This window comes from Saccopteryx bilineata, chromosome 2 (genome assembly GCF_036850765.1).
Source record: "Saccopteryx bilineata isolate mSacBil1 chromosome 2, mSacBil1_pri_phased_curated, whole genome shotgun sequence".
NCBI classification, from domain to species: domain Eukaryota; kingdom Metazoa; phylum Chordata; class Mammalia; order Chiroptera; family Emballonuridae; genus Saccopteryx; species Saccopteryx bilineata.
Window position 1 is genome coordinate 34,403,668 of NC_089491.1, and position 12,042 is coordinate 34,415,709.

A 12,042-nucleotide genomic window follows, 5' to 3' on the forward strand; every position below is an offset into this window, starting at 1 on the left:
AATCAGCTTTCAGTGTCGGCTTTACAGGGGAAGACGTCTTTCTGGCCCGAATAATTGGAAGCCTGCTTTAAGAACAACGATTACTTTTTCCCAGACAATTGTCTCTTCCTGCTGTCATTGTTTTGCCCAAGGGAGATTGGTGCTGGCTTCACCTGGAAGTGATGAATGGCCCGAGATATAAGGTGGAAACAGAAACTTCAGCTTGGTGCTGGCAAAGACAGTGAGAAGGAGGTCACCTTTCAGGGTTTAGCTGTACCTGGGTCCCTTCCCAAGGACTCTGCCCACAGAAAAGAGATAAATAGCCATACTTCCAGTGTCCTGCATCCCCCTTCTGCCCTTGTCCCTGGAATGAAGGACAGTTTTTGGCATAGAAAAGCTAGCATTTATAAGTACATGTGTGAAAAGGCTCTGTAGGGGCTTGTGTTGGCCCCAAGGTCAAATTGAATAAACAATATGATCTCGATCCTTATAATGTCCCCCACAAAAAAATAACCCTAATAAACTACATCAAGGAAGTTTTAAAATGTCACTCATTTACCTCCCGGTGAGACCACACTCATGTCTGGACTCCTGACTTTAAGAGGGTCACAGAAACCTTGAAGGAGGCCCCAGTGGCATGTGCTGAGTAGGAAAGAGGTCTGGAGACATCATCAGAATGTAATCATTAGGTCGAACAGACTGGACTCAAAGGCAGACACCAGCCGCCCTCGGATGCCGCTGTGTGCGTCAGAGAAAGCTCCCAGGAGCAAAACTCAGAAGGAGAGAAGTCAAAGGGGCCCCATTCGTTTTATGCCTAAAGCATTTCATTTAAAAACTACACAAATAATACTTTTAAAATAGCCAGTAGCTGAAATAGATCCATATTGCATTTAAACATCAAAGAGAAATATACAGCCAAATAATAAAAGGTAGAAAAATAAGGTTGCATGAGAACCAAGCATTCACGGTGTGACTGACACCGCAGCAAAGCGGCATTCAAAGGGAAGGCACCTAAGAAATAAAAATCGCTTGTCAACATTGAGAGGAGCTCACTCTAATCGTTAATCAGGGAGATGCAAAGTAAAATTAAAAGGAGATACACTTTTTTCCTTAATCTAACAAACTGATGAAGACTTTCAAGTTAAAATATCTGTTGCTGTCAAAGATATGGAGAAATGGGTACTTTCATAGACAGTGGAATTTTAACTTTTTTGTGTGTAGGGAGAATATAATTTATCTCTACTGTCTATGCATGAGTGTTTGCGTTTTGTACCCCCTGTGCCTCGGCAATTATACATTTGGGAATTTATTCTGAAAAAAATAATTATCAGTGTGTGTGTTGAGAAAATTTATATACCATGATGCTTTTGCCTAAACGTTCAGTCATTGGAAATTGTCAAGGAAGTCAAGGTTGGCTGCTCAGACCCTGGAGGACTGTTGACCCCTGTCGGCGTGGGCTCCAGCACTGTCTTGGTCTCCGGGCAGCCTGGGCAGGCAGCTGTGCTGGGTGCCGGGTTGAAGAACCCACGCTGATGCCACGGACCTTCACTCTTAATATCTTTACTCTTAAATACCAGCACTGACTGGTATTTGTGGGCACATACCATGTCCTGGACCCTGGACTGAGTACATGCTTGTCCCACGGAACCATCATGGCCGGCCAACAAGGGAGGGCGCGGAGACCTGGGGGAGAGAAGACCCACCCCAGGTCACAGCTAGCAAACCACAGAGCTGGGGCCGGAGGGCAGGTCGGCCTGCTTCCATCTCCTGTGTCCTTATGACACTGTCAGGCTCTTGCCTCTATTCCTGAGAGGAAACTTATAGATCACTTGGTCCAACCTCCTCATTTTGCAGATGGAGAAACTGAGATTTAGAAAGGGTCTCTGCAGTTATTGTTTTGGGTTCTGGTGATACTTGAAATGATTAAGTGATCAAGATAGCATCCCTGACCCCATGGAGCTTAAGTCTAATGTGGGGAGGGGCATTGGAACAACTGACAATAAGCAAGTATAAACACGTGAGTAGGAAAATCGCAGGCCATGAAAAGTACAATAAAGGAGATAAAACCAGTGGATAGAGAACACCTGGGCTGAGGGGGTTGCAGAAAGGGTGGGTCAGGAAAGCTGTCCCTGAGAAGTGACAAGCATTGACATTTGAAGGCTGAGAATATCACACAAGGATGTGGGGAAGAAACTCTCTGGCAGAGGAAGCAGCTGGTGCAGAAACCCTGAGGTGCGAACAAACTTGATGTGATGCAAGGACCAAACGGTTTAAGGAAGACGGAGAGCCTCCTAAGGGACTGTGTCCTGCTGCCCCAGGAGGAGCGAAATGGTGAAGGATGAGTGTCGAAGGCAGCCACGGGGCTGTGCAGTGGGTGGGGGCTGATTAATAGTGAGCAGGGGCCGAGCCAGGCTGGAGACGGTGCTGTCTCCTTGAAGAATCCTTGGTTTGAAGAGGGTGTCTGCCGTGTATTTTGAGTGATGAACAGAATGTGATGGCTGAACATGATGAATTTCTGAGGAAGGCTGTAAACAGGGATAAAACCTGACTCATCCAACAGGAGCCGAAACAGAGAAGAAGGAGGTGGACCATTGCTGGGACACCAGCATCCACGTTTGGCCCGGCAGACTCCCTCACCTGCACGGTGCACAGCGAGAGGGCCTTGGCCGTCCCCAGGCACCCGCAGGAGTGACTCCACTCAGCCAACACCTTGAGCCGAGAACAAGAGACTTGGACTCTAGCCATGGACGACCCAGCCTTTGATGTCTCAGTGTCCCCACCCTCCTGTGCACTAGGTCTGGCCCCAAACAATCTGGGGTGATTTTCAAGAAGCAATTATGTCCTCAAAAGTAAAACATGAGAGAAGTCACCGAGATGAACTTGCACCAGTCTAGCTGCATGCGTGCACATGCACATACATGCTCACACATAAAACACAAGCTGTGTGCCCTTGGGCAAAGATCTCTGGACCTCTCTGTGCCTCCGGCTGTGGGGTGTGTGGGGAGCACATGTGACCGCATCTGAGGGTCTTCATAGTGTAAAACTGACAGTGACTCGATGATTTCTATGTGTGATTTGTCCACAAAGAGAGTTTTTCCAAGAACTAAGCCATGGGCAGATGACATTTCTGGGAGAGGAGTTCAGAACTGGGGGAGGAAAGGCCGTGGAGAGGCTGAGGGGAATGGCTTCCCCAGGGAAGCATTCATTTGGACGTGTAAGCCTCAGGGACTGGAGGGAAAAGGCACTTCCAGTAGTTTGTGGCCATAATCAGAATGTTAATATCACCAATGACACTTTTTAAAAAATTCAGTTCAATGAGAGAAAAGAATTCTTTTTTAAGAAAAAAAAAATGCCTAGTTTTGAACAGATCCTGCTATCCCATGGAAGAGGAGAGGAGGGTTATGAGGTAGGATCAGCCCTTACAGCTGGGCACCTGGGCCCTGCGCTACACCCCATACTCTCAGAGGGCTTCACCCCACGAGCTCAGAACCCACGAGGCCGCCCGGATACGCCCAGCCAGAGTCTGTACTGTCTCCACGGCCCAGCTGGGCACCTGGGCCCTGCGCTACACCCCATGCCCTCAGAGGGCTTCACCCCACGAGCTCAGAACCCACGAGGCCGCCAGGATACGCCCAGCCAGAGCCTGTACTGTCTCCACGGCCCAGCTGGGCACCTGGGACCTGCGCTAGACCCCATGCCCTCAGAGGGCTTCCCTCCACGAGCTCAGAATCCACGAGGCCGCCAGGATATGCCCAGCCAGAGCCTGTACTGTCTCCCTCCTTGGCCGTGTCCTGAATTCCCTGCCCAACTGGCTGGAGCTGCTTCTGGTTCCTGCAGAGCCTCTTGCCTGGGTCAGCCCTCTTGAGAGTGACCCGCACCTCTGGGGTGGGCAAAGGGCTACTAATGCTGGAAGGGGGAGGAGGTGTGGGCTGAGCTGGGCTGGACTGCCTGGTGGACCACAGAACAAGGCCAGCTGTCCCCAGGCTGTCGGGTCCAGCCTGAAACTTTGAGAAGCCCTACAATCCTGAATTCAAACTTGACTTTCAGATCATTAGGAAGGTATATTTACTATGATAGGGAGAGAGAAAAGATTTTATTGAATAGTGTGTTGTTCTGTCTATAATTTATATATTTAGACATAAGGATATGCGCCTCTACTAGTACTCTAGCCCCAGGCCCCGAAAATATCAGGGTGGAGCCCTGGTTACGGTTCATGACTCCTTGCCAGATCCAGGGTTCACATCTCAGCCCTGCCACTCGGTAGCTCTGTGGTGCTAGACAAGTAACTTCCCTGAATCAGTTTCTCACCTATAAAATAGAGAGAATAACAATACTTATCATGTGAGGTTTTTGGGAGGATTCCATGAGATAAAGCACCTAAAGAGCCTAGCCGTTTGGAGAGTCTTGGCTGTCTGCACTGTATACCTGATGATGTCCCTACCGGTTGTAACTTTCTGTCCCCCGACCCCTTGTTTCCCAGACTCCACAGCAGTATGAGAGAGAGTACAACAACAAGCGGTCAGGCGTGGGGCCCAGCAAGTTCCATGGGTACGCCTACGATGGCATCTGGGTCATCGCCAAGACGCTGCAGAGGGCCATGGAGACGCTGCACGCCAGCAGCCGGCACCAGCGGATCCAGGACTTCAACTACACGGACCACACGCTGGGCAGGATCATCCTCAATGCCATGAATGAGACCAACTTCTTCGGGGTCACGGTCAGTCCAGGCCCCCGGGCTGTGCTTTCCTTAGTATCCCTTGGAGACATACAAGGCAAGAAGGCTGTGTCACTAGCCCTCTGAGGCTGGATTCATTCTCTTAGCTGAATAACTTCCTGTGGGATAGCTGAAATAACTTCCTGTGGGATAGCTGAATAACTTCCTGTGGGATAGCTGAAATAACTTCCTGTGGGATAGCTGAATAACTTCCTGTGGGATAGCTGAATAACTTCCTGTGGGATAGCTGAAATAACTTCCTGTGGGATAGCTGAATAACTTCCTGTGGGCCGTAGGATTTCAGGGCTGCTCAAATGGGAGGCTCAGTGATGCCCTGACACATTGGGAAAATGCTTCTCTGTAACTCATGGATTAGAAAGACCATAATGAGTTGACTGCACACAAGCAGGTGGAATTCAGCAGGTAGTGGGGAGGGGTGGGTAGCAGCTCTAGACCCAAAGTTGAATTCAAATCCTGGCCCTTTACTTTCAAGTTACCTTCTTTAAATACAGAGTTTTCATTCCCAAAATGGAAATGGCACCTACCCTTTTAGGTAGTTATAAAGATTATCAGAGTAGAAACTGCTAATATTGTTTGAGCAAGCAGTGTACTCTGAGCCTCAAGTTTTTCATCTGGGAAATGGGGATAATGATATATGTCTTGCATGTAAATTGGGAAAATTAGCAAAGATAATAATAGCTAATATTTCTTGAATTTTTACTTAATATGTGCTAGATACTATGCAAGTAAGCATATTATATAGATTAGACTTAATAATCTATGCCTAACGCTAGGCACACAGAAGGCACTCAGTAAATGCTAGCAGTTGTCATTGTTAATAATGGTATCATTGCATTCTTATGCCATCTATAGGAGGTAGATCTGTTATTATCCTCATTAGAAGTGAGAAGCCTAGAGCTTAGAGCATTTAAGTACTAAATCTAAACAGAGGTAGAGCTAGAATTTGAATTGAGTCTAGCTCTTAATTGTTGTAATGGACTTAAATGGAAGTTATTTATGTCTCATGGTGATGCCTTGGTCATTTACACTGCTCCCAGAAAATATGAAAAATTTGTGTAAAGAATAGGCTGAGCCCTGGCCGGTTGGCTCAGCGGTAGAGCGTCGGCCTAGCGTGCGGAGGACCCGGGTTCGATTCTCGGCCAGGGCACATAGGAGAAGCGCCCATTTGCTTCTCCACCCCTCCGCCGCGCTTTCCTCTCTGTCTCTCTCTTCCCCTCCCGCAGCCAAGGCTCCATTGGAGCAAAGATGTCCTGGGCACTGGGGATGGCTCTGTGGCCTCTGCCTCAGGCGCTAGAGTGGCTCTGGTCGCAACATGGCGACGCCCAGGATGGGCAGAGCATCGCCCCCTGGTGGGCAGAGCGTCGCCCCATGGTGGGCGTGCCGGGTAGATCCCAGTCGGGTGCATGCGGGAGTCTGTCAGACTGTCTCTCCCCGTTTCCAGCTTCAGAAAAATACAAAAAAAAAAAAAAAAGAATAGGCTGAAATGGCTAAAGTGCTGTCCTGAGTTTTCAAGAGTCATTTACAGAATCAGTCTGTCTTGAGGTATTAAGAAGAGTAGATAAGATGAGTTGAGTGGTACATTTCTTAAATATTCACGCTCATTTGTGCGTGGACTCAGGTATGCACTGCTGGTCTAGAGAGCCAGGCCCTGAGTACCTGTGCAGGTGTGCCCACCGAGCTGAGTAAGATGGGCTCCCTGTCCTGGAGCTGGTGGTCCAGATGTGGGGGCCAGACCTGAACACCAATGACTAGAGGCGCTCAGCTCCTTGGGGAAAACTGTATGAGCCCAGAGTAGTTTGTGTGACCTTTGGTGAAAAAAATCAGGAAGGCCTTTAGGAAGAGGCAACATGTGAGCTGTGCTTTAGATATGCAGAGTCAGGGGGCAGTAGTGTGCGAGCTGTGCTTTAGACGTGCAGAGTCAGGGAGGCAGTAGTGTGCGAGCTGTGCTTTAGACGTGCAGAGTCAGGGAGGCAGTAGTGTGCGAGCTGTGCTTTAGACGTGCAGAGTCAGGGAGGCAGTAGTGTGTGAGCTGTGCTTTAGACGTGCAGAGTCAGGGAGGCAGTAGTGTGTGAGCTGTGCTTTAGACCTGCAAAGTCAGGGGGGCAGTAGTATGTGAGCTGTGCTTTAGACGTGCAGAGTCAGGGGGGCAGTAGTGTGCGAGCTGTGCTTTAGACGTGCAGAGTCAGGGGGGCAGTAGTGTGTGAGCTGTGCTTTAGACGTGCAGAATCAGGGGGGCAGTAGTGTGCGAGCTGTGCTTTAGACATGAGGAGTCAGGGGGCAGTAGTGTGTGAGCTGTGCTTTAGACATGAGGAGTCAGGGGGCAGTAGTGTGTGAGCTGTGCTTTAGACATGCAGAGTCAGGGGGGCAGTAGTGTGCGAGCTGTGCTTTAGACGTGCAGAGTCAGGGAGGCAGTAGTGTGTGAGCTGTGCTTTAGACATGAGGAGTCAGGGGGCAGTAGTGTGTGAGCTGTGCTTTAGACATGAGGAGTCAGGGGGCAGTAGTGTGTGAGCTGTGCTTTAGACCTGCAAAGTCAGGGGGGCAGTAGTGTGTGAGCTGTGCTTTAGACATGAGGAGTCAGGGGGGCAGGAGTGTGTGAGCTGTGCTTTAGACCTGCAAAGTCAGGGGGGCAGTAGTGTGTGAGCTGTGCTTTAGACATGCAGAATCAGGGGGGCAGTAGTGTGCGAGCTGTGCTTTAGACGTGCAGAGTCAGGGGGCAGTAGTGTATGAGCTGTGCTTTAGACATGAGGAGTCAGGGGGGCAGTAGTGTGTGAGCTGTGCTTTAGACATGAGGAGTCAGGGGGCAGTAGTGTGTGAGCTGTGCTTTAGACGTGCAGAGTCAGGGAGGCAGTAGTGTGCGAGCTGTGCTTTAGACCTGCAAAGTCAGGGAGGCAGTAGTGTGTGAGCTGTGCTTTAGACGTGCAGAGTCAGGGGGGCAGTAGTGTGCGAGCTGTGCTTTAGACGTGCAGAGTCAGGGGGGCAGTAGTGTGTGAGCTGTGCTTTAAACGTGCAGAGTCAGAAGGGCAGGAGTGTGTGAGCTGTGCTTTAGACGTGCAGAGTCAGGGAGGCAGTAGTGTGTGAGCTGTGCTTTAGACGTGCAGAGTCAGGGGGGCAGTAGTGTGTGAGCTGTGCTTTAGACATGCAGAGAGGGAGCTGGCGCTCTGGGCAGATGGAGCGCGGTGAGCAAGAGAGGAGCACATGCATGTGTGCAGGAACATTGGAAAGGAGGATGACGAGGCTGGGAGGGTGTGCTGGAGCCTGTTTCTGAAGGCACAGCTAAGGAGACTGGCCTTTTTCATAGAGGTCAGAGATACTCCAAGTGTACCCTGGGAGCTGGTTAGAAATGCTACCTTCCCAGCCCCAGCCAGCCGCACCAAATCCAAGTCTTTAGGGTGGGCCCAGGGGCTGCGGTTTAACAAATCTGCTAGGTGATTCTAAATGCACAGTGGAGCCCGAGGACCAGCAAAGTGGGTGTTTATAGCGCAGCCTACATTCAGACTGGAAAGTTTAACAGCTTTCTTCAGAAGAGTGGTTTAAAAAAAAAATTTTTTTTTAATCCTCAAAACCTCTTGTTTTAAAATCTCACATGGTGCCTGGTATATCATACAGAAGAGAGACGAGCTTCTTAGTGGAATGGAGGAGAAGCCCAGAGCACTGTCTGTTCAGCCCCCTCTACCCACAGCCCCCACCTCACCCCCCCCTCCGAAAGGCCCCACAGAGCACCGGAGACCTCGAAGTTCCGTTCTGTTCACGGTACAAATCCAGACAGACTTAGGATGGAATTTCCCCTGGGTCCACCGGTAACACTGTAGCAGAACTGTCGCTAAACAGGGGTGCACTTATCGAGGTCGTCTTTTTCACACGTTGCTTCTTACTTAATAAAAGGAATTCATAGCACCCCGACTCGAAGTGGCTGGACAGAGAGCTACAGAATCTAGGAAGCGTTTTGCCGCCTCTCCTCATCCCAGAACTCGGCGTTTCGCCTGACGTGTCTTAGTTGGAGATCATTTATAACTACTTCTCAGTGCTCCCTTTCATCTAAGCCAAATAATTCATAATCCCTACTTGATGAGCAATTAGATAAGACTGCCTGAATCACTTTACACGGCTTGAAGACGAGTTTCTTTTCCATGGGAAATTCCTTGACACCTATTTATTCCTGTTCCGACTTGTGACTCATAATTCAGCGAATGTCAGAACTGAAAGCTGTCTGAGAGATCTTCACATCCAACGCCCTCAAATTATAGATGAGTATCTGAGGTACAGGCAGGGAGTTTTCCAAGGCACACTGAGAGGAGATTGATTCAGCAAAGCCAGGTAGCTCCGATTGGGCCTGTCCCCACCAAGCTCAGCGTGGTCTCCTCCTCTCTCTGCAGGTCCCCCTCCGCTGAGAAAGACATAGCGATAGAGAAACAGTTCTTCACCACCAGCCCGCCTTTCTCCTTATCCCCTTTGTCGCATAGTAATATGTGCTTGTCACTGGATTGTAGACAGGTTACATTAAAATTGTCTTCCAATCAACAGGGGGGAAAGGACGTCTTCTGACAAAATGAGAAGTGTCTCCTGGGTCCAAGGAGACCACAGAAGGCCAAGTTCAGCCATAAACAGAGTTAGAGAGGAAAGGAACAGGGAGGTGGAAAGAAATGGAAGCATTTCCTATTTGCTGAAGGGTTTTCATTATACGGCACACACAGTATCCATTTCTCCCCTCTCAGGCAGACACTTTATTCTGCGTCACCCTCATTCAGCATGTTTACTATACAGAAAATCGTTTAAACACATTAAATCAATTATATCTGTGACTCAATTTCCATTGATTCAGTATGCGCACCCTCGCCTGGGAGCTGGGCTGGCGGCTCCTGATTGGCATGCTGAAGAGATTTTCACCATGCATCCCAGACTGGGGCTCCAGCTTAGGTTGGGGCCCAGCTCTGGGTTATGTTCTTAACAAGCTCTCCTCCCAGTTCTCTTCACAGGGAACACTCCCCAGAAATGGGATTCTGTGCCCCCATCTACACTCTGACAACCTGGGGATCCTGTTCATTTCAGATTTCCTAAGTGCATGGTTCTGATTTTCAGCCCTCTTATAACTTCTATATTTATGTCTCAAAAGCCCAGATAAAAACTTGAGATTCCAAGGCCCTGGCCGGTTGGCTCAGCGGTAGAGCGTCGGCCTGGCGTGCGGAAGTCCCGGGTTCGATTCCTGGCCAGGGCACACAGGAGAGGTGCCCATCTGCTTCTCCACCCCTCCCCCTCTCCTTCCTCTCTGTCTCTCTCTTCCCCTCCCGCAGCCGAGGTTCCATTGGAGCAAAAGATGGCCCGGGTGCTGGGGATGGCTCCGTGGCCTCTGCCTCAGGCGCTAGAGTGGCTCTGGTCCCGACAGAGCGATGCCCCAGATGGGCAGAGCATCGCCCCCTGGTGGGCGTGCCGGGTGGATCGCGGTCGGGCACATGCGGGAGTCTGTCTGACTGCCTCTCCATTTCCAGCTTCAGAAAAATACCAAAAAAAACAAAAAAACTTGAGATTCCCAGCTCAGCCGAGTTTGTTTCGGGCTGTGATTTCTAAACTTCTATATGCACGAGACTCCCAGAGAACTTCATTATAAACTCAGATTTCCCAGCCCTGTCCCAGAATTTATGATACAGTGGCTTTGCACTGAGGCCAAGGAAGTCATGGGTTAACAAGCGGTCGGGGTGATTTTTCACATAGCAGCCTTGAGAATTGCTTGGGGCTCCAGAGGGGTGTGTCTGCATGCGCGCACATGCATACATCACACACACACACAGAGTTTGATTTTAAACCTGTCAGAGATGTGTTTGTTCCTGCATTCATTCACTCCTTTAGTAGACCCTGCGCTGGGTCCTGGGAGCTGGAAGCATAGACAGGCATAGCATATGCATATGCGTCCCTCAAGAGCCCCGCCCCCAGTGCAGGAGGTAGACAGTAGCCTGTGTCTGCCAAGAACCTTGGAGGGAGGACCCCATTTCTGCTAACAGGAATAAAGACCAGGGAGCTGTTCTCAATTTTCCTGCAGTTCAAAGGGCAAAACTACATGTGTGGGTAATGGGAAGGTGCCCATGCGCTGGGGGCCGACCATCCTGTTCCCTGTGCTAGGAGCGAGGATGCGTGGCCAGGCTCCGTGTGCCCAGCACTCTGGCAATGTGCTGTGGATTAACACCCTCCGGTGGGGACTTCCTACCTGCGATACTGTGGTTTATAAAAAGTACGTAGATTTGGTCATTCAGGTGACCAACATATATTTCTCATAGGTATTTGGTCTTCATCCCAGTTTCCTGGCTCAGAGCTCCCAAAAACCCTCAGAATTTCCTAAGTGTTGAGAGTGATAAAAAAGTGTCTATTGTTATGTTAATGAGGTTGGTTGCCAGTAATGAGAAGGTTTGGAACTTGCAATCCCACCTGAGGCCCTACCTCTGGGGAGGGGAGAGGGGCTGGAGATTGAGCCAGTGGCCAAAGGCCAGTGATATATATAATAAATCATGCCTATGTAAGGAAACCTCCATAAAAACCCAAAAAGACAGGGTTTGGAGAGCTTTCAGGTTGGAGAACCAGACTGCTTCCACGTGCCAAGCTCCACGAGGACTGACGCTCTGTTGGGAGCTTGCCCTCTGCATCTCTTTCTCTGGCTGTTGATTCGTATCCTTTAATATCCTCTGTAACACATGGGTGGTCCAGTGAGGAGACTGTTCTCCTGAATTGTGTGAGCTGCTCTAGCGAATTAACTGAGCCCAAGGAGGGGGTCATGGCAACCTCTGATCGACAGTCATCAGTCAGGAGCACAGGTCTAAAGGAGAGGGCTATCCTGCGGGACTGAGCTTGTACCCATGGAATCTGATGCTCTCTCCTGGTACACAGTGCCAGGTTGAGTCGATTTCTTGGACACACTACTGGCCTCTGAGAATTACTTGTTGGTGTGGAGCACACACCACAAATACACATACGTTGAAATTGGGTCCAGGAGCCCATTTACTACCAGGGGTACACGAAATTCTTAGAAAGATATATCACCCTTCAAAACTTACTTGGGGACATGTGCTAATCCTCTAGGTGAAAATCAAAGGCTTATTTTTCTTTGGATGACTATTTTAAAATTCTTATCAGTATCCAGTCTCTTAAAACAAGGATGATGTCCCAAGCTCTCAAAGTGGACAAATCCTGTGGGTCTGTCAGACTAAAATATGATGGCTCTACCCAGCAGTATACCCCCCTGGTAAATGTTTCTTCTAATTCAGCAGTTCTCAACCTGCGGGTCGCGACCCCGGCGTTTTGAGGTCGCGACCCACAGGTTGAGAACCGCTGTTCTAATTTATCTT

General features: G+C 49.6%; 1 protein-coding gene across 1 annotated transcript in view; it reads left to right on the top strand.

Annotated features, from left to right (window-relative positions):
* GABBR2 (gamma-aminobutyric acid type B receptor subunit 2) overlaps nt 1–12,042 on the top strand; it is a 394,966-nt gene that overhangs the window by 221,731 nt on the left and 161,193 nt on the right. Inside the window, exon 7 of the mRNA XM_066256664.1 lies at nt 4,460–4,696. Coding sequence (XP_066112761.1) covers nt 4,460–4,696 — 237 coding nt within the window. The remainder of the gene's footprint in view (nt 1–4,459; nt 4,697–12,042) is intronic.